Consider the following 22,549-nt stretch of genomic DNA (forward strand, 5'->3'; position numbering starts at 1 on the left):
TGCCTCCAATGCAAGTATATCCTTCCTTAAATAAGGAGACCAATACTGTGCGCAGTACTCCAGCTGTGGTCTCACCAACAGTGTACAGTTGTAGAAAGATTTCCCTACTTTTATACTCCATCCCCCTTGCAATAAAGGCCAACATTCCATTTGCTTTCCTAATTACTTGCTGTACCTGCATGCTAACTTTTTGAGTTTCATGTACAAGGACCCCCAGATTCCACCGTTCCACAGCATTTTGTAATCTCTCCCCATTTAAATAATAATTTGCTTTTTTATTTTTTCTTCCAAAGTGGATAACCTCACATCTTCCCACATTATACTCCATCTGCCAAATGTTTGCGCACTCTCTTAGCCTATTTATATCCCTTTGCAGATTATTTGCGTCCTCCTCACAACTTGCTTTCCCACATATCTTTGTATCATCAGCAAATTTGGCTACAGTACACTCGGTCCCTTCATCCAAGTCATCAGGTTGGAAGCCAAGGAGGGAAAGATCTCCAGCGGACATGAGGTCTGGGAAACGATGGCTTAATGTTTGGTGATGTGGTCATGGCCCAGGGAGAGAGAGGAGGTGTTGGAGAGTTAGTGTTCAGCTTCCACAAGGCAGAGGTCTGTTCAGCGTGACCCTGAGCAGGTCTGACTTCTCTGTCCTCGGCTTCCTACACTGTTACAATGACGAACAGCACCTCATCTTTCGATTCGGCATTTTACAGCCTTCCGGTGTCAACACCAAGTTCAACAATTCCGGATCATAACCCCTTATCCCCTTATCATTTAAGAAACTCTGTATTTCTGTCTTAAATTTACTCAATGTCCCAGCTTCCACAGCTCTCTGAGGCAGTGACATCCAAAGATCCACAACCCTCTGAGAGAAGAAATTTCTCCTCATCTCTGTTTTAAATGGGCGGCCCCTTATTCTAAGATCGTGTCCTCTAGTTCTAGTCTCCCCCATCAGTGGAAACATCCTCTCTGCATCCACCTTGTCAAGACCCCTCATAATCTTATACGTTTCGATAAGATCACCTCCCCTGAATTCCAGTGAGTAGAGGCCCAACCTACTCAACCTTTCCTCATATGTCAACCCCCTCATCCCAGAATTAACCTAGTGAACCTTCTCTGAACTGCCTCCAAAACAAGTATATCCTTTCGTAAATATGGAAACCAAAACTGCACGCAGTATTCCAGGTGTGGCCTCATCAATACCTTATATAGCTGTAGTAAGACTTCCCTGCTTTTATACTCCATCCCCTTTGCAATAAAGGCCAAGATTCCATTGGCCTTTCTGATCACTTGCTGTACCTGCATACTATACTTTTGTGTTTAATGCACAAGTACCCCCAGGTCCCACTGTACTGCGGCACTTTGCAATCTTTCTCCATTTAAATAATAACTTGCTCTTTGATTTTTTTCTGCCAAAGTGCATGACCTCACACTTTCCAACATTATACTCCATCTGCCAAATTTTTGCCACTCACTTAGCCTGTCTATGTCCTTTTGCAGATTTTTTGTGTCCTCCTCACACATTGCTTTTCCTCTCATCTTTGTATCGTCAGCAAACTTGGCTACGTTACTGGGAACATGAAAACTGATTGCAAAAGCTTCTATAGGTATGTGAAGAGAAAAAGATTAGTGAAGACAAACGTGGGTCCCTTGCAGTCAGAATCGGATGAATTTATAATGGGGAACAAAGAAATGGCAGACCAATTGAACAAATACTTTAGTTCTGTCTTCACGAAGGAAGACACAAATAACCTTCCGGAAATACAAGGGGACCGAGGGTCTTGCGTGAAGGAGGAACTGAAGGAAATCCTTATTAGTCAGGAAATTGTGTTAGGGAAATTGATGGGGTTGAAGACCGTTAACTCCCCAGGGCCTGATAGTATGCATCCCAAAGTACTTAAGGAAGTGGCCCTAGAAATAGTGGATGCATTGGTGGTCATTTTCCAGCAGTCTATCAACTCCGGATCAGTTCCTATGGACTGGAGGGTAGATAATGTAACACCACTTTTTAAGAAAGGAGGGAGAAAGAAAATGAGGAATTATAGACCGGTTAGCCTGACATCAGTAGTGGGGAATATGTTGGAATCAATTATTAAAGATGAAATAGCAGCGCATTTGGAAAGCAGTGACAGGATCGGTCCAAGTCAGCATGGATTTATGAAAAGGAAATCATGCTTGACAAATCTTCTTGAATTTTTTGAGGATGTAGCTAGTAGAGTAGACAAGGGAGAACCGGTGGATGTGATGTATTTGGACTTTCAAAAGGTTTTTGACAAGGTCCCACACCAGAGATTGGTGTGCAAAATTAAAGCACATGATATTGGGGGTAATGTATTGACATGGATAGAAAACTGGTTGGCAGACAGGAAGCAGAGAGTCGGGATAAATGGGTCCTTTTCAGAATGGCAGGCAGTGACTAGTGGTGTGCTGCAGGGCTCAGTGCTGGGATCCCATCTATTTACAATATACATCAATGATTTAGATGAAGGAATTGCATGTAATATCTCCAAGTTTGCAGATGACACTAAGCTGGGTGGCGGTGTGAGCTGGAGGAGGATGCTAAGCGGCTGCAGGGTGACTTGGACAGGTTAGGTGAGTGGGCAAATGCATGGCAGATGCAGTATAATGTGGATAAATGTGAGGTTATCCACTTTGGGGGAAAAAACATGAAGGCAGAATATTATCTGAATGGCGGCAGATTAGGAAAAGGAGCGGTGCAACGAGACCTGGGTGTCATGGTACATCAGTCATTGAAAGTTGGCATGCAAGTACAGCAGGTGATGAAGGCGGCAAATGGCATGTTGGTCTTTATAGCTAGGGGATTTGAGTATAGGAGCAGGGAGGTCTTACTGCAGTTGTATAGGGCCTTGGTGAGGCCTCACCTGGAATATTGTGTTCAGTTTGATCTCCTATTCTGAGGAAGGACATTCTTGCTATTGAGGGAGTGCAGCGAAGGTTAACCAGACTGATTCCCGGGATAGCAGATCTGACATAGGAGAGACTGGATCGACTGGGCCTGTATTCACTGGAGTTTAGAAGGATAAGAGGGGATCTCATAGAAACATATAAAATTCTGACGGGAATGGACAGGTTAGATGCAGGAAGAATGTTCCCGAAGTTGGGGAAGTCCAGAACCAGGGGACACAGTCTAAGGATAAGGGGTAAGCCATTTAGGACCGAGATGACGAGAAACTTCTTCACTCAGAGTTGTTAACCTGTGGAATTCTCTACCGCAGAGAGTTGTTGATGCCAGTTCGTTGGATATATTCAAGAGGGAGTTAGATATGGCCCTTATGGCTAAAGGGATCAAGGGGCATGGAGAGAAAGCAGGAAAGGGGTACGGAGATGAATGATCAGCCATAATCTTATTGAATGGTGGTGCAGGCTTGAAGGGCTGAATGGCCTACTCCTGCACCTATTTTCTATGTTTCTGTGTTACACTCAGTGCCTTCTTCCAAGTCGTTAATATAGATTGTAAATAGTTGGGGTCCCAGCACTGATCCCTGCGGCATCCCACTAGTTACTGGTTGCCAACTAGAGAATGAACCATTTATCCTGACTCTCTGTTCTCTGTTAGTTAGCCAATCCTCTATCCATGCTAATATATTACCCCCAATCCCATGAACTTTTATCTTGTGCAGTAACCTTTTATGTGGCACCTTGTCGAGCTGCAACATTAACTCAGAATATTTCTGTTTTGCATGGTATAATGTTCCTGTCGGTATAAAAAGCACCTTCTCTGACTCACCATGACAGCACCATGGGAGAGTTACCAGTGATATTAAAAATGTTGATCATCATCATAGGGCAGTCCCTCGAAATCGAGGAAGACTTGCTTCCACTCAAAGTGAGTTCTCAGGTGACTGTACAGTCCAATACAGGAATTATAGTCTCTGTCACAGATGGGACAGACAGTCGTTGAAAGAAAGGGTGGGTGGGGAGTCTGGTTTGCCGCATGCTCCTTCTACTGCCTGTGCTTGATTTCTGCATGCTCTCTGCGATGAGACTCGAGGTGCTCAGCGCTCTCCCGGATGCTCTTCCTGCACTTAGAGCGGTCTTGGGCCAGGGACTTCCAGGTGTCAGTGGGGATGTTGCACTTTATCAGGGAGGCTTTGAGGATGTCCTTGTAACGTTTCCTCTGTCCACCTTTGGCTTGTTTGCCGTGAAGGAGTTCTGAATAAAGCGTTTGCTTTAGGAATCTCGTGTCTGGCATGTGAACTATGTGGTTTGCCCAGCGGAGCTGATCAACTGTAGTCAGTGCTTCAATGTTGGGGATGTTGGCCTGGTCGAGGACGCTAACATTGGTGTGTCTGTCCTCCCAAGGGACCTACAGGATCTTGCGGAGACGTCGTTGGTGGTATTTCTCCAGTGACTTGAGGTGTCTACTGCACATGGTCCATGTCTCTGAGCCATACAGGAGGGCGGGTATTACTACAGCCCTGTAGACCATGAGCTTGGTAGCAGATTTGAGGGCCTGATCTTCGAACACTCTTTTCCTTGGGTGGCCAAAGGCTGCACTGGCACACTGGAGATGGTGTTGAATCTCGTCGTCAAATGTCTGCTCTTGTTGCTAAGAGGCTCCCGAGGTATGGGAAATGGTCCACGTTGTCCAGGGCCGTGCCGTGAATTTTGATGACCAGGGGAAAGTGCTGTGTGGTGGGGTCAAGTTGGTGGAGGACCTTTGTCTTACGGATGTTTAGTGTAAGGCCCATGCTTTCTTATGCCTCGGTGAAGATGTTAACGACAACTTGGAGTTCGATCTCTGTGCACAGACGCAAGCGCCGTCCGTGTACTGTAGTTCAATAACAGAGGATGGGACAACCTTGGATCTAGTCTGGAGGCGACAAAGGTTGAACAGGTTCCCATTGGTTCTATAGTTTAGTTTCTCTCCAGCACCTGGTCGGCCCTTAAGGCCACCATAACCAGCGCCTGCAAAGAGACGCTCGGTCATTCAACCAGATTGGTTTGATGAGGATGACCAAGAAAAATTATATGTCAGTGGGCACTGACAAAACACTTTGTCCTCAATATTACTGGGGCGGGATTTCCGAGCAGGAGAGGTGGAATTATGGTCCCAGATACGGTGGAGATTAAACCGATTCCCTGCCCAGAAGCCAGCCTGATTTACAGGTTTGGCTCCCTGTCGGGCAGGGAATGCTACAGCCTAGGAGCAGCTCGATATTCTGCTGCTCAAGGTAGAGATCGCGGCGGGTACAGCGTGGTTTGGAGAGTCAGGGAGTGATCTTGGGGTGGTGGGGAGAGGGATCAGAGAGAGATTGGGGCAGAGTGGGGGTGGCGGTGGGTGGGTTGGTGATCGCAGTGGGTGGGGGGGGATCGCGGTGGGTGGGGGGTGATCGCGGTGGGTGGGGCGGGGTCTGATTTAAAGGAGGGGAGTAGGTTAGCTCGGGGTGGGGTACGCACTCCTGCTCCTCCTGGTCCACAACCAGTGTCGGAAAGGCACTTACATCTTTCATGCAGCATTCCTCGCCTCCCTTTAGCTGCTGGGTTTCCCGAGGCCCAGGAAACCCGGCCAACCAATGTTAAAGCTGGAAGAGAGATAACATCTGAGGCAATATTAAAAGTGCCATTCGCCTCCTGGGAGTGGTTTGGGTGCCCACTGCTTGCCGGGCTGCACCAACAGGTTTGACCTGTCGCTATTCTAGGCGCGGAGTACGGGTCGGGAGATTTTTAAAAAATTTTAACATCCCACTCGACCCAACCCCACCTGTTTGGGGGGTTTTAAATGACCCCCTTTGTTACAGATACAGAGTCATTTTAAAATGCTGGGTGCTTTTCACCTTAGGCCTGAAATTGACCAGGCAGCAATTAAACTCTGCATAACCTGAGGTTCTGTTCACTCACAGACAAGGGTATAAAAGGATATGGAACCAATGTAGGTGAATGGAATTAAGATGCAGATCAGCCAGGATCTCACTGAATGGTGGAATAGACTCGAGGGGCCCGAGGGGCCGAATGGCCTCCTCCTGTTCCTAAGTTAGACTTAAAGGGACACAGCTCCACCTTAACAGCAGAATAATACATTCCTAACCTTATTACTTAGCACGGGTATCTCCACGGAAGACCAAGGGCTGGATTTTTGGCTTTGCTGACTTCGGGACGGTAAAGTTTGCGCCCGGGAACAGTTTGCGCCTCAGTCAGCAAAATTGGGCAGCCGGGCCCTGAGTGAGGGGCAGAGCGCTAAGAGAGGCGTTGTACACCTCTCTCAGGGCACTAGGCTGGCTGAGCATGCGAAAATCCCGGGCTAAACAGTCGGCCTGGGAGTGCTCTGAGAAAGGCCTGGGGAGGAAATAAAAACCTGAAACAAGAAAACACCAAAAGCATTCCCAATACACAGCAGCCCACGTCACCACATGATAAATTGCAAAGAAAAGGAAAAACCAATCATACTTACCTGAGGTGGACATTACTTACCTCACTGCAGCCGGTATAGGTCGGACCGCCCATTTTCACACGCGGTCCCAGAAGGGGGCACTGCGGGGCGTACAGGTCCGGCGGGAGTCAAAAAACGCACCGGTGTTGCAACCGGGGGCGTTATTGCTCCGTGTCCCTGCAAAACCCCCCGCGGGGCGTTGGAAGCTGGCTGGCCGCCCGCCCAGAGGAGCTCACCGCCGCCATTGCCACCCCTCCAGGGTACAAACAGAGATGGATAGCACCGTAAAATCCAGCCCCAATATTATAACCGGCCTCTCTTTGGGGTCGAGGTGCCTCCAAGATACCAGGTGCAGCAAATTTACTGATGCTGCATCTTCTTAGCTGGTTGAACTCCAGCAGTACCCCACTGCATATGGAAGTCCTTAAAGATTGTCTGTGCAATCCTGTGCCCAGTGTCTCTGCATATTATCTGGTCATTATCACAGTGTTGTTTGTGGGAGCTTGCTGTGCTCAAATTGGCTGCCATGTTTCCATCATTACAACAGCGACTTACTTCATTGGCTGAAAAGTGCCTTGGGACATCCCGAGGTCGTGAAAGACATTATGGGCCCAATTTTGGCCATGACTTGCATTAATTTTTTTTGGAGTAAGTTTTTTCTGGCGTAAGTTTAAAAAATGCCATTTTCCCTCCAAAACTTGCTCCAGAGTAAGTCAGTTAGGTACGATTTTTTTTTTGTTCAGTTTTTTCAAAAGGAGGCGTTCCCAGACACTTTCGCCAGTTTTGGCTATTTATGCCACTTTGGCCAGCTAAAACTTACTCCAAATCAACTTAGGTCAGCGTATGTGGCCAGCTCTGAAAAACATTGCAGGCAGTTAAGAATTCGACGCAGGTTAATACATTTAAAGCACCAAGACTTACAAAGCACTAAACAAACCACAAAAAGTAATAAGCAATCAATCAATAACAAATAAAAAATAGAAGTCCTACCTTTATGCCAGAATCAAGTTTTTGTTTTAAAGCTCCCTCCCCCACGCGCCCCCCCCCCCCCCCCCCACATCAAAACACTCTTTCTCCTCCCTCCCACCAATTAAAAGTCTTAAGCACAACCATCAATAAATAAACAATAAAACTGAAGTCCTACCTCGGCCCGGGAAGTCAGCGGGCCGGCCGGCCGGCCGGTGCGGGAGGCCACTCGGTCGGGAATAGGGTGCGGCGAAGATCGGGGCGTCCCTTCGGCCGGGGATAGGGGCTGCGAGCATCGGGTCCTGCTCACAGCCCACAGGACTCGCTGGGAGGGCAGGAGCATGCGCGCAGACTTCACTGCGCATGCGCGCTGCTGCCGGCAGTGCTTTCTGCGCTGGCCTGTTGCTCCGCCCCCACTTCACTACCTATGCCACGCTGGGACACCGGCAGAGCGGGCAGGATGGGGCCCCTCTTTTTCGACTTTTCCAGCGCGCAAAGTCGGCGCATTTAAGGTAAGTGCGCTGAAAAAAGGGTTTGGGGAAAATTGGGCCCATAAGTGGAAGTTCTTCATGTGGATAAGTGGGGAGAGATGCACACTCTGCATCAGGCAAACAGAAACTCTACCTGAGTAGTTTTCTCGGGAGTCTAGGTCAGAGACTCACGTGTGTAGTGATGGGCTGCTCCATATACCAGGTATCTGGCCAAAAAAAAATCATTATAAGTGGCAAAGTAAAGGGACATGTTAGTTTGCAACACCTGAAGCTCTGATTGGGCCCCCTTGATCACAAGACCTGATTGCTGATTGGTCCCCTTGGAGGATAAGACACACCCAGCAGTTTCCCTGGAATATGTGATTAGAACCACCCTGCCTACGTAATCAGTGACTTTGCAAAGTGTAATTTGAGCCATTCTGACTGCCGACTCCAGACAGAACAGAGCTCACTTGTAACAGACAAGGCTCACTCTCTGGTTAAGACCTTCTCCCACTCCCCAAACAAATTCCTGTCCCCATCCCCCAAGTTCCTGACCTCCTCCGCCTGCCCAAATTCCTGACCTCCCCCAGCCCGTTCCTGACATCCTTCCCCATCCCCCCATGCTCAAGTTCTTGTCCTTCTCCCCCTGAACAAGTCCCTGACCTTCTCTTTCCCCCACCCCGGATTTATGACCTGCTCCCCTACACAAGTTCCTCCCCCATGGATTCATGACCTCTTCCCCCTCCGCCCCCAGCCACAGGTGGGTCACGGATTGTGAATAGGTTTATTGAGTATTAAGCGAATAGTGACAGTGTTGTGACTTCCGATTTCATCCGGTCTTACCATCTGAATCACATTCTCGCTCTCACCCCCCCCCCCCCCCCCCGGCTTTAGACCTGGATCACATTCTTCTGCCATCCCCACTGTGCTCTCTGTACTCTTTCTCCCCTCCACCAAGTTCCTGACCGTCCCTCTGATTGCCCCTCTCTCTCCCTCCGACCCCTTCTCTCCCCCTCCCTCCGACCCCTTCTCTCCCCCTCTATCTCCCTCCCTCCGATCTCCCCTCTCTCTTTCTTGCTCCGATTCCCCCTCTTCCACTCTCTCTCCCTCCCTCAAATCTCCTATCTCTCTTCCTCCCTCTGATTCCTCCTCCCTCCGATCCACTCTCTTCCCCCCATCTCTCCCTCCCTCCGATCGCCCCTCTCTCTTTCTCGCTCCAATTCCCCCTCTTCCACTCTCTCTCTCCCTCCGTCAAATCTCCTATCTCTCTCCCTCCCTCTGATTCCTCCTCCCTCCGATCCACTCTCTTCCCCCCTCTCTCTTTCCCCTCCGATCTCCTATCTCTTTTTCCCTCAATTCTCCTCTCTTTCCCTCTCTTCCACCCCAACCCACCCCCCCCCCCCCAATGTCTTTCTCCCGTTTCGATCCAATCCCCTCCCGGACCTTGCCTATGGGCCTTGTCCCAAGGAGCTGAGATAAGCATGGACCGTGCTGCACTGTGGGGTACAGCGTGTACGCGGCCGGACTGCGGTGGCAGCGCGCATGCGCAGAAGGGGATGGGGTGCGCAAAAGGGGCGGGTCCTTCCGCGCTTATGTGTAGAAGAACACCAAAATGTTTGTGCGGATAATCATTTCAAAAGTAAAGACAGTCAGAGGAATCGAAAGAGCAGAAAGAATGTTCCCAGAAACGTTCTGTAGGAATTGAAACTTTGCTCGTGAACATCCAATGAATCGTGCACCATACCATTTAAAGTTAGTCAGGAAAGCCTAGCCAGAGCATGGTGCAAGATCAGTCCTAATGAAGGCCTTTCACCCCATTTGATCCCATCCTTGCAGAATACCCGCTATACTGTCTTCCCATTGCTGCACCCAGCTGTTTCTTAAATGACCTTTGGCCTGGACCACCCTCCCTCCCTGATAACATGTTCCAGCTGCTGCCCACTCTCTGGGGCATCTGTCCAAACCTTGCCCCTCACCTAGATGGGTATAGGATTGTAGTTATGTGACTGGACTATTAACCCAGGGCCTGGGCTAATAATCTGGACAACCTGAGTTCAAATCCCACCGTAGCAGTTTGAGAATTTGAATTCAGTGTTTTTTAATTGGGAAATAAAAATTTGGTGTCAGTAAAAGTGGCCTTGAAGCTGTTGGGTTGTCATAAAACCCCAACTGGTTCACTAATGGCCTTTAGGGAAGGAAATCTGCTGCCCTTACCCGGTCTGGCCTATATGTGACTCCAGTCCCACACCAACATAGTGGTGTCCTCTGAAGTGGCCTGGAAAACCACCCAGTTGTATCAAAACTGCTACAGTGATTCAAGAAGGTAGCCCACCACCATCTTCTCAGCACAACTAGTGATGGGCAAGAAATGCAGACTTGCTAGCGATGCCCACATCCCAGTAATGAAAATGAAGAGTGTAATTCACCAAAATTCCCTGGATTCTGGGGAAGTCCCAGCAGATTGGAAAACTGCAAATGTAACGCCCCTATTTAAAAAAGGAGGCAGACAAAAAGTAGGAAACTATAGACCACTTAGTCTAACATCTGTGGTTGGGAAAATGTTGGAGGCCATTATTAAAGAAGCAGTAGCAGGACATTTGGAAAAGCATAATTCGGTCAGGCAGAGTCAGCATGGATTTATGAAGGGGAAGTCATGTTTGACAAATTTGCTGGAATTCTTTGAGGATGTAACAAAGAGGATAGATAAAGGGGAACCAGTGGATGTGGTGTATTTGGACTTCCAGAAGGCATTTGACAAGGTGCCACATAAAAGGTTATTGCACAAGTTAAAAGTTCACAGGGTTGGGGTAATATATTAGCATGGATAGAGGATTGGCTAACTAACAGAAAACAGATAGTCGGGATAAATGGTTCATTCTCGGGTTGGCAATCAGTAACTAGTGGGGTGCCGCAGGGATCAGTGCTGGGACCCCAACTATTTACAATCTATATTAATGACTTGGAAGAAGGGACTGAGTGTAACGTAGCCAAGTTTGCTGACGTTACAAAGATGAGAGGAAAAGCAATGTGTGAGGAGGACACAAAAAATCTGCAAAAGGACATAGACAGGCTAAGTGAGTGGGCAAAAATTTGGCAGATGGAGTATAATGTTGGAAAGTGTGAGGTCATGCACTTTGGCAGAAAAAAATCAAAGAGCAAGTTATTATTTAAATGGAGAAAGATTGCAAAGTGCCGCAGTACAGCGGGACCTGGGGATACTTGTGCATGAAACATAAAAGGTTAGTATGCAGATACAGCAAATGATCAGGAAGGCCAATGGAATCTTGACCTTTATTGCAAAGGAGATGGAGCATAAAAGCAGGGAAGTCTTGCTACAGTTATGCAGAGTATTGGTGAGGCCACATCTTTAACACTGCGTGCAATTTTGCTTTCCGTATTTACGAAAGGTTATACTTGCTTTGGAGGCAGTTCAGAGAAGGTTCACTAGGTTGATTCCGGAGATGAGGGGGTTGACTTATGAGGAAAGGTTGAGTAGGTTGGGCCTCTACTCATTGGAATTCAGAAGATTGAGAGGTGATCTTATCGAAATGTATAAGATTATGAGGGGGCTTGACAAGCTGGATGCAGAGAGGATGTTTCCACTGATGGGGTAGACTAGAACGAGGGGATGTAACCTTAGAATAAGGAGCCACCCATTTAAAACTGAGATGAGGAGAAATTTATTTTCTCAGCGGGCTGTGGATCTGTGGAATTCGCTGCCTCAGAGAGCTGGGACATTGAATAAATTTAAGACAGAGATAGACAGTTTCTGAACCAATAAGGGATTATGGGGAACGGGCAAGGAAGTGGACCTGAGTCCATGATCGGATCAGCCATGATCGTAGTAAATGACAGAGCAGGCTCGAGGGGCCGTATGGCCGACTCCTACTCCTACTGCTTATGTTTTTATTAAAAGTAAATTTTTAACACGGGTGTGTCAGTCAAAGAATAAGAAATGGTTGGAATAATCTTCCAGGCAGGCGAGCAGAGGTAGAATATTTGGGATTATTCAGAACAGAATTAGATGGTGCTAAAGGCATGAGGTTTGATAAAAAGAAGATGCTTAAGGGGAATTTATTGAAGTAAGTAAAATATTGTTACGGTGAAATCTGCTTCTTAATATCTCCAGTCTCACATTGTTACCGTTACTGATGACTGCCCCTCCCACAGCCACAGATACTATTCGAATCACCGGGCAGCCCAAGCCACAGGATGCGACTGTTGGAGACAGGGTCTCTCTCTGCTGTCAGGTCATGGGACCCCCAGGTTTGGGTTATCAGTGGTTTCGAGGAAAGCATGAGGTAAGAATGGTGACATCACTGCAGACATTCACAGCACAACTATTTAAAATATGTCTTTATATTGTCTGGAATATGAGAGAGATATCTGATCACTTTAATAAATAGTGGGACAGTTGAGGTACATCCCATCATAATAGGACAGTTGAAATACATCCCATTGTGGTAAAATACATGTCATTATAATAAGGCAGGTGAGGGAACTCCCGTTATAATAAGGCAGGTGAGGGAACTCCCGTTATAGTGAGACAGGTGAGGGAACTCCCAGTATAGTGAGACAGGTGAGGTAATTCCCAGTATAGTGAGACAGATGAGGTAACTCCCAGTATAGTGAGACAGGTGAGGTAACTCCCAGTATAGTGAGACAGGTGAGGTAATTCCCAGTATAGTGAGACAGGTGAGGGAACTCCCAGTATAGTGAGACAGGTGAGGTAATTCCCAGTATAGTGAGACAGGTGAGGGAACTCCCAGTATAGTGAGACAGGTGAGGGAACTCCCAGTATAGTGAGACAGGTGAGGTAATTCCCAGTATAGTGAGACAGGTGAGGGAACTCCCAGTATAGTGAGACAGGTGAGGTAATTCCCAGTATAGTGAGACAGGTGAGGGAACTCCCAGTATAGTGAGACAGGTGAGGGAACTCCCAGTATAGTGAGACAGGTGAGGTAACTCCCAGTATAGTGAGACAGGTGAGGGGACTCCCAGTATAGTGAGACAGGTGAGGGAACTCCCAGTATAGTGAGACGGGTGAGGGGACTCCCAGTATAGTGAGACGGGTGAGGGAACTCCCAGTATAGTGAGACAAGTGAGGGAACTCCCAGTATAGTGAGACAGGTGAGGTAATTCCCAGTATAGTGAGACAGGTGAGGGAACTCCAGTATAGTGAGACAGGTGAGGGAACTCCCAGTATAGTGAGACAGGTGAGGGAACTCCCAGTATAATGAGACAGGTGAGGTAACTCCCAGTATAGTGAGACAGGTGAGGGAACTCCCAGTATAGTGAGACGGGTGAGGGAACTCCCAGTATAGTGAGACAGGTGAGGTAATTCCCAGTATAGTGAGACAGGTGAGGGAACTCCCAGTATAGTGAGACAGGTGAGAGAACTCCCAGTATAGTGAGACAGGTGAGGTAATTCCCAGTATAGTGAGACAGGTGAGGGAACTCCCAGTATAGTGAGACAGGTGAGGTAATTCCCAGTATAGTGAGACAGGTGAGGGAACTCCAGTATAGTGAGACAGGTGAGGGAACTCCCAGTATAGTGAGACAGGTGAGGGAACTCCCAGTATAGTGAGACAGGTGAGGGAACTCCCAGTATAGTGAGACGGGTGAGGGAACTCCCAGTATAGTGAGACGGGTGAGGGAACTCCCAGTATAGTGAGACGGGTGAGGGGGCTCCCAGTATAGTGAGACGGGTGAGGGAACTCCCAGTATAGTGAGACGGGTGAGGGAACTCCCAGTATATTGAGACGGGTGAGGGAACTCCCATTATAGTGAGACAGGTGAGGGAATTCCCGTTATAGTGAGACAGGTGAGGTAACTCCCAGTATTGTGAGACAGGTGAGGTAACTCCCGTTATAGTGAGACAGGTGAGGGAACTCCCAGTATAGTGAGACAGATGAGGTAACTCCCAGTATAGTGAGACAGGTGAGGGAACTCCCAGTATAGTGAGACAGGTGAGGTAATTCCCAGTATAGTGAGACAGGTGAGGGAACTCCCAGTATAGTGAGATAGGTGAGGTAATTCCCAGTATAGTGAGACAGGTGAGGGAACTCCCAGTATAGTGAGACAGGTGAGGTAACTCCCAGTATAGTGAGACAGGTGAGGGAACTCCCAGTATAGTGAGACAGGTGAGGGAACTCCCAGTATAGTGAGACAGGTGAGGTAATTCCCAGTATAGTGAGACAGGTGAGGTAACTCCCAGTATAGTGAGACAGGTGAGGGAACTCCCAGTATAGTGAGACAGGTGAAGGAACTCCCAGTATAGTGAGACAGGTGAGGTAATTCCCAGTATAGTGAGACAGGTGAGGTAACTCCCAGTATAGTGAGACAAGTGAGGGAACTCCCAGTATAGTGAGACAGGTGAGGGAACTCCCAGTATAGTGAGACAGGTGAGGTAATTCCCAGTATAGTGAGACAGGTGAGGTAACTCCCAGTATAGTGAGACAGGTGAGGGAACTCCCAGTATAGTGAGACAGGTGAGGGAACTCTCAGTATAGTGAGACAGGTGAGGGAACTCCCAGTATAGTGAGACAGGTGAGGGAACTCCCATTATAGCGGGACAGGTGAGGTAACCAAAATTCTGGACTTGCAAAGGAAGTGCTGCAGTTTATCTCTGTTAAGTGTTACTGAAAGACACCAGCCCTAGTTTGTACATGCCTATAGAAAGGTATTGGCCCGATGGGATGTGGGTGGGATAAAGACCTTGGTGAGGTGGCTTACATGGGCTGTGGGTGGGATAGAGGACATTGTACATGAGCTGTATGTGGCAGGGGGAGGGGGATTGAATAGGTGGGGTATAGTCAATGAAGGGATAGAGTCAGCTGTGGCTCAGTGGGTAGCACACTCTCTTCTGAGTCAGAAGGTTGTGGGTTCAAGTCCCACTTCAGAGACTTGAGCACAAAAATCTAGGCTGGCACTCCAGTGTAGTGCTGAGGGAGCGCAGAAGAGCAGGGAATTATTCCTGCTGTCCTGGCCAATATTTATCCCTCAATCAACATAACAAAAAAAAAGATTATCTGGTTATTATCACATTGCTATTTGTGGGAGCTTGCTGTGTGCAAATTGGCTGCTGCGTTTCTCACATTACAACAGTGACTACACTCCAAAAGTACTTCATTGGATGTAAAGTGCTTGGTGATGTCGTGAAAGGCGCTATATAAATCCAAGTTTTTCTTTCTTTATAGATTGTACGTGGGCTGTGAGAGGAATGGGATTAATAGGCAAAATATCTTTTCTCGCGCCCTTTCTATTGCTTGTACTCAGCTGCTGTAATAAATGTTTGTTAAAGGGGATTGCCACCCCATACAATCTCACTGTGAACATCGTGTCCTTTTTTTCCAGGTCAGAGGAGGAAACTCCTCAGAGCTTCTCTTTAACTGTGTTGACCATGATGATGGTGACTGGTATGTCTGCAGAGTTCACTGTGGAGCCCACTATTTGTATTCCAAATGGGTCAGACTCCGAGTTGCCAGCAGCCCAACAACAGGCAAGTCAAAAAATCGTGTGGGGGAAGAGTTTCTGCGATCGGGAAATTGTGTCAAAAATGCACTTGAAGTTGCGCTGGTTAGGTTCTGCTGCAAGTTTCCTCTAAAATTCATTTGCATAACTGCAATCTTCCATTAACCAGTACAATTGGGCAGCATAATGGAATCGAATTGTCTCTTCCATTTAGAAGCTATTCTTTGATATATTTAAGAGGGTAACCTGGTGCAGTTTTATAAATACAACTGAAAATGGGTTTATCACCAAAAGTTAACATTTTGTAACCTGATTTAAAATCACTGAAAACAACTTTAAAAGAACTATACTGAACAATTTAATAGTTTAATTGGTGTACAGTTTCTCAGTAAATTAAGTATTTTTTGATATCAATAAACTTAAAGCAAACCCAGTATTCCATCTGGTGAAAGGGGTGTGTTGGGAGGGGGAAGGCAGAGTGTAAGTGTGTGTGGCATCGTGGCACGTGAGGGGTGGGGAGTGTAAATGTATCGGGGATCACCGTGTATCGGGATGGGTGGGTGGGGAGTGTGAGGGTATTGCTGTCACTGTGGTGATGTGGAGAGCGATGGCTGTGAGGAGGGCGACTAGATTGGACATCACCAAAATCCAGGTCGCTGATTGGAGCGTGGGCAGGTACAGCAGGTGCGGCGAGGTCAGGGCGAAGGAGTGGCGAGAGAATGTAGAGCCCAGGAGAGGCGTGAATTCGGGGCCAGGGGCCCAGGGGCAGTACGGGCCAGCCCACATTGCGATATGTGTGCGCACTAGGTCCGTGCAGCAGAGCTGGTCTCCAGTCATCTTGGTTAATCCTTGCCACTGGACCAAAACTCCGCTCTGTCAAGCCCGTGCGGTGGCTGGTGTGCAACGACCACCACACATTTTTAAAAAATCGACCCACAGGCATCTTCCACCCTTCAACATGTAGTTCGGGACCTGGAATATTAGGTCCTTCATTGAAACACCTGTGAACTCATCCCTTTTTGGCGTGGAAGCAAGTCATCCTCGATGCGAGGGATTGCCTATGACGATAATGATGTGTCTGTGTGCACATGTGTTTGTGCATGCCTGTGTGTGTATGTGTGTGTGTCTGAGTGTGCACACGTGTGTGTGTGTGTGTGGGTGTGTTGAGTGTGCACACACGTGTGTGTGTGTGTATGTGTGTGTGTGTGTGTGTGTGAGATCCTAATGAGTGAAACACCAAAAGTGAGGTCTGTGCCATGGGATTAAGCACAGAATCATTATGCTTTGATCAGTGATTACTGAATTTAAAAATACTGACTATTACCAGGTTACTCATAGACCCCTTGACATCCTTCAGTGTGTGCGTAGCGATCGAAAGTGAAATCTAGATTCTAACCTTAATTTTTTTCCCCATATAGGAACTGATATTCTGCCTACTTTCAACTCGTGCTGATTTAATTTTGATTCGGTGGCCCATGAGAATTGTCCCTCAGTGGGACCTGGGACGTGATTTAATCTATTTAACAGCAACAACAGCCAGTTCATATTTTCATCCCCAGGTTTCTCCTCCCCTTGCCTGAAGGCATTGTCCATCCATGGGGTACAGAGCCCCGGCCTCCGAACCCCCCGACCCGGCCTCTGACCCGCCCCCCCACCCGACCCGGCCTCTGACCCCCCTCCCACCCCCCGACCCAGCCTCTGACCCGGCCCCCCCCCCCGACCCGGCCCCCGAATCTCCCAACCCTGCCTCTGACCCCCCCCCCCCCAACCTGGCCTCCGAACCGTCCCCCGAACCCCTTCTCCCAACCCGGCCTCTGAACCCCTCCCCCGACCCGGCCCCTGAACTCCTCGATCCAGCCTCCGAAGCCCCCAACCCGGCCTCGGAACCCCTCGACCCAGCCTCCGAATGTCACGTTAAGGAGCGGTGAAGTACAAATTGTATGCAGCTCCTGTGATAGCTGCTCGATATTCTTAGTTCTGCTAGTTCCTTCCTCTTTTCCACACCCTGTGTCTGGACACGGTCATTTTCCATCAGAGTTGTTGCTACCCACTGGTTTAACCTTGAAACCCGCACTCTTCTACACACACAGCGTGGCTGGCTGATGTGTGTTATAAATGCAGTTTCAAGTGCTCGTTTCTCAGCTGCCTATGTCTGTCCGTGCCTCTCACTCTCAATACTTAACTGTTCATGATGAATGAGATTGGAGAAGTGTTAGATCAGTGTTACTGGTTTGTCAAGGGCCACACGGCAATACATTCTCAACACTGCTGCACCATGCTGATGGGGTGCCCATGTATCTCACCAAACTGAGCATTCTACACGTGTCAGCAGAATATTCAATCTCGTCCGATTCTGGTCTCACTCGAAACTTACCTTCCCCCGGCTGGAAGGTAAGTTTCGAGTGAAACCAGAATCGGACTTGATTGAATATTCTGCTGACGTGTAGAATGCTCAGTTTGGTGAGATACTGGAGGAGGTTTCAGGAACTGCCAGAGTCCACACCCCATCCAGGGCCTGCCCACAGTCCAGGGCCAGCCCACACTTCAGGGCCTGCGCCCCGTCCAGGCCCGCTCGCAGTCCAGGGCACGCTCGCAGTCCAGGGCCCACACCCCAGCTAGAGTCCACACCCCGTCCAGGGCCCGCTCGCAGTCCAGGGCCCACACCCCAGCCAGAGTCCGCGCCCCGTCCAGGCCCGCCCGCAGTCCAGGGCCCACTCGCAGTCCAGGGCCCACACTCCAGCCGGAGTCCGCACCGTTCTCAACTGATGTTCACAGGGCGCTTTCCAATGGGGCTTATTTGATGCTGATCAGCTGCAGGAAGACAGACTAATTTCCATCTCACTCAGCATCACTGAGACCAATTGTAGTACCTCTGCTCCGCCCACTATCGCAAACTTGGGAAAACACAACCAACACAGCACTGACCAGGGATCAAACCCAATATCTTCTGGCATGTATGGTTCAGTACCACAATGAGTAGTGTCCTTCCCCACTCTCCCAGCAGGGCTGTCCTACTCTGATGTTGTCCGATTTAGCTGAGATGGAGCACTGTTGATCTTGTCATCTCCCTTTACATTATAATAATTGTTTTGTTTTTCCTGCAGCCAGTGAGTTTTGTCCAATGTACAGGGTACACATCCTGGTGCAGCCCAGCTCACTGACCCTGAAGGAGGGTGATGCCATGATACTTTCGTGTTCTGCTATGGGTAATCCCCCGCCACAGTACCAGTGGTTCCGAAACAACTGTGCATTGCCCAAGGCAAACGAACAGTATCTGAAGGTTTGTAACCATTTCTGGCTTGAGTGATCGGCTGTACCTTGAATCTTTGACTCAAATAGAGATCAGGTCTTTTGCAAGTGTAAGAAATAATAAACCCTGCTGCTGTCACACTGCAGGTGTGTTAGTTAATACTTACACTGCTGGCTGGTTCGTGAAAGTGACTGCCTGGACTGAGCAGTTATTCAACTCATTCACTCACACTGAAACAACAGCAACTTTTATTTGTATAGCGCCTTTAATGTAGTAAAATGTTCCAAGGCGTTTCACAGGAGCGTTACCAAACAAAATTTGACACCGAGCCACATAACGAGCTATTAGAGAAGAGGACCAAAAGCATGGTCAAAGAGGTAGGTTTAAAGGAGGGAAGTATTATGTCTGCAATGTACCTATGAATGACTCTACGAGAAACTGTGTTGCACTCAAACTGTAGTGACCTTGGTCCTTTATTCCAAACTCCAGAGTGAGGCAGCCGCATGGTGGCTCCCCTTTTATACAGCCCCTGCCACCAGGGCAGGAAACCCCGGTCTCCACCAGTTGCACCCTCTAGTGGTGCCGGCATGTATATACACAGTGTAAACCGTATTGATAGTACATCAGGTAAACAAGTCTCCATCTTATGAAACTATACAGTGACCACACAGAGAGTATATCTATAGTCTGCATTTTTAACCGAAAGAGAGATAGAGAGGGTTAGGGAGGGAATTCCAGACCTCAGCATCTTGGCAACTGAAGGCACTGCCGCCAATGGAAGAGCGATTAAAATCGGGGATGTTCAAGAGGCCAGAATTGGAGGAGCACAGACATTTCAAAGAGTTGTGGGGCTAGAGGAGGTTACAGCGATAGGGAGGGGTGAGCCATGGAGGGATTTGAAAACAAGAATTTTAAAATCGAGGTGTTGCTTAACCAGGAGCCAATGTAGGTCAGCAAGCACAGGGGTGATGGGTGAACGGGACTTGGTGCGAGTTAGGACACGGGCAGCAGAGTTTTAGATGACCTCAATTTTATGGGAGGCCAACCTGGAGTGCATTGGAATGGTCAAGTCGAGAGATGATCAGCAGCAGATGAACTGAGGCAGGTGTGGAGTCAGGCGATGTTATGGAGGTGGAAATAGGTGGTCTTAGTGATAGAAACATAGAAAATAGGTGCAGGAGTAGGCCATTCAGCCCTTCGAGCCTGCACCACCATTCAATATGATCATGGCTGATCATGCAACTTCTGTACCCCATTCCTGCTTTCTCTCCATACCCCTTGATTCCTTTAGCCGTAAGGGTCACATCTAACTCTCTTTTGAATATATCTAACGAACTGGCCTCAACAACTTTCTGTGGTAGAGAATTCCACAGGTTCACAATTCTCTGAGTGAAGAAGTTTCTCCTCATCTCGGTACTAAATGGCTTACCCCTTATCCTTGGACTGTGACCCCTGGTTCTGGACTTCCCCAACATCGGGAACATTCTTCCTGCATCTAACCTATCTAATCCCGTCAGAATTTTATATGTTTCTATGAGCTTACCCCTCTCATTCTTCTAAATTCCAGTGAAAATAAGCCGAGTCAATCAGTGTTTCTTCATATGTCAGTCCTGCCATCCCGGGAATCAGTCTGGTGAACCTTGGCTGCATTCCTTCAATAGCAAGAATGTCCTTCCTCAGATTAGGACAGCAAAACTGAATACAATATTCAAGGTGAGGCCTCACCAAGGCCCTGTACAACTGCAGTATGACCTCCCTGCTCCTATACTCAAATCCTCTCACTATGAGGGCCAACATGCCATTTGCCTTCTTCACCGCCTGCTGCACCTGCATGCCAACTTTCAATGACTGATGTACCATGACACCCAGGTCTCATTGCATCTCCCCTTTTCCTAATCTGTCACCACTCAGATAATATTCTGCCTTCCTGTTTTTGCCACCAAAGTGGATAACCTCACATTTATCTACATTATACTGCATCTGCCATGCATTTGTCTACTCACCTAACCTGTCCAAGTCACCCTGCAGCCTCTTAGAATACTCCTCACAGCTCACACTGCCACCCAGCTTAGTGTCATCTGCAAACTTGGAGATATTACATTCAATTCCTTCATCTAAATCATTAATGTATATTGTAAAGAGCTGGGGTCCCAGCACTGAGCCCTGTGGCACTCCACTAGTCACTGCCTCCCATTCTGAAAAGGACCCGTCTATCCCGACTCTCTGCTTCCTGTCTGCCAACTAATTCTCTATCCACATTACCCCCAATACCATGTGCTTTGATTTTGCACAACAATCTCTTATGTGAAACCTTGTCAAAGGCCTTCTGAAAGTCCAAATGTCCAACTACACCACATCTACTGGTTCTCCCTTGTCCACTCTATTAGTTACATCCTCAAAAAATTCTAGAAGATTTGTCAAGCATGATTTCTCTTTCATAAATCCATGCTGACTTGGACCGATCTTGTCACTGCTTCCAAATGCGCTGATATTACATCTTTAATAATTGATTCCAACATTTTCCCCACTACTGCTGTCAGGCTAACTGGTCTATAATTCCCTGTTTTCTGTCTCCCTCCTGTTTTAAAAAGTGGGGTTTCATTAGCTACCCTCCAATCCACAGGAACTGATCCAGATCCTTATTAGTTGGGAAATTGTGTTGGGGAAATTGATGGGATTGAAGGCCGATAAATCCCCAGGGCCTGATGGACTGCATCCCAGAGTACTTAAGGAGGTGGCCTTGGAAATAGCGGATGCATTGATAGTCATTTTTCAACATTCCATAGACTCTGGATCAGTTCCTATGGAGTGGAGGGTATCCAATGTCACCTCACTTTTTAAAAAAGGAGAGAGAAAACAGGGAATTATAGACCGGACAGCCTGACATCGGCAGTGGGTAAAATGATGGAATCAATTATTAAGGATGTCATAGCAGCGCATTTGGAAAGAGGAGACATGATAGGTCCAAGTCAGCATGAATTTGTGAAAGGGAAATCATGCTTGACAAATCTTCTGGAATTTTTTGAGGATGTTTCCAGTAGAGTGGACAAGGGAGAACCAGTTGATGTGGTATATTTGGACTTTCAGAAGGCTTTCGACAAGGTCCCACACAAGAGATTAATGTACAAAGTTAAAGCATATGGGATTGGGGGTAGTGTGCTGACATGGATTTAGAACTGGTTGTCAGACAGGAAGCAAAGAGTAGGAGTAAATGGGTACTTTTCAGAATGGCAGGCAGTGACTAGTGGGGTACCGCAAGGTTCTGTGCTAGGGCCCCAGCTGTTTACATTGTACATTAATGATTTAGACGAGGGGATTAAATGTAGTATCTCCAAATTTGCAGATGACACTAAGTTGGGTGGCAGTGTGAGCTGCGAGGAGGATGCTATGAGGCTGCAGAGTGACTTGGATAGGTTAGGTGAGTGGGCAAATGCATGGCAGATGAAGTATAATGTGGATAAATGTGAGGTTATCCACTTTGGTGGTAAAAACAGAGAGACAGACTATTATCTGAATGGTGACAGATTAGGAAAAGGGGAGGTGCAATGAGACCTGGGTGTCATGGTACATCAGTCATTGAAGGTTTGCATGCAGGTACAGCAGGCGGTTAAGAAAGCAAATGGCATGTTGGCCTTCATAGCGAGGGGATTTGAGTACAGGGGCAGGGAGGTGTTGCTACAGTTGTACAGGGCCTTGGTGAGGCCACACCTGGAGTATTGTGTACAGTTTTGATCTCCTAACTTGAAGAAGGACATTCTTGCTATTGAGGGAGTGCAGCGAAAGTTCACCAGACTGATTCCCGGGATGGCGGGACTGACCTATCAAGAAAGACTGGATCAACTGGGCTTGTATTCACTGAAGTTCAGAAGAATGAGAGGGGACCTCATAGAAACGTTTAAAATTCTGATGGGTTCAGACAGGTTAGATGCAGGAAGAATGTTCCCAATGTTGGGGAAGTCCAGAACCAGGGGTCACAATCTAAGGATAAGGGGT

At 47.8% G+C, this 22,549-nt stretch overlaps 1 protein-coding gene across 1 annotated transcript in view; it reads left to right on the forward strand.

The window, feature by feature from the left end:
* The window catches only part of malt2 (MALT paracaspase 2), a 98,539-nt gene that overhangs the window by 14,040 nt on the left and 61,950 nt on the right, over positions 1 to 22,549 (forward strand). Inside the window, exons 3-5 of the mRNA XM_070860868.1 lie at positions 11,963 to 12,134; positions 15,190 to 15,332; positions 18,397 to 18,586. Coding sequence (XP_070716969.1) covers positions 11,963 to 12,134; positions 15,190 to 15,332; positions 18,397 to 18,586 — 505 coding nt within the window. The remainder of the gene's footprint in view (positions 1 to 11,962; positions 12,135 to 15,189; positions 15,333 to 18,396; positions 18,587 to 22,549) is intronic.

This window comes from Pristiophorus japonicus, chromosome 18 (assembly GCF_044704955.1).
Source record: "Pristiophorus japonicus isolate sPriJap1 chromosome 18, sPriJap1.hap1, whole genome shotgun sequence".
In the NCBI taxonomy this organism is placed as follows: domain Eukaryota; kingdom Metazoa; phylum Chordata; class Chondrichthyes; family Pristiophoridae; genus Pristiophorus; species Pristiophorus japonicus.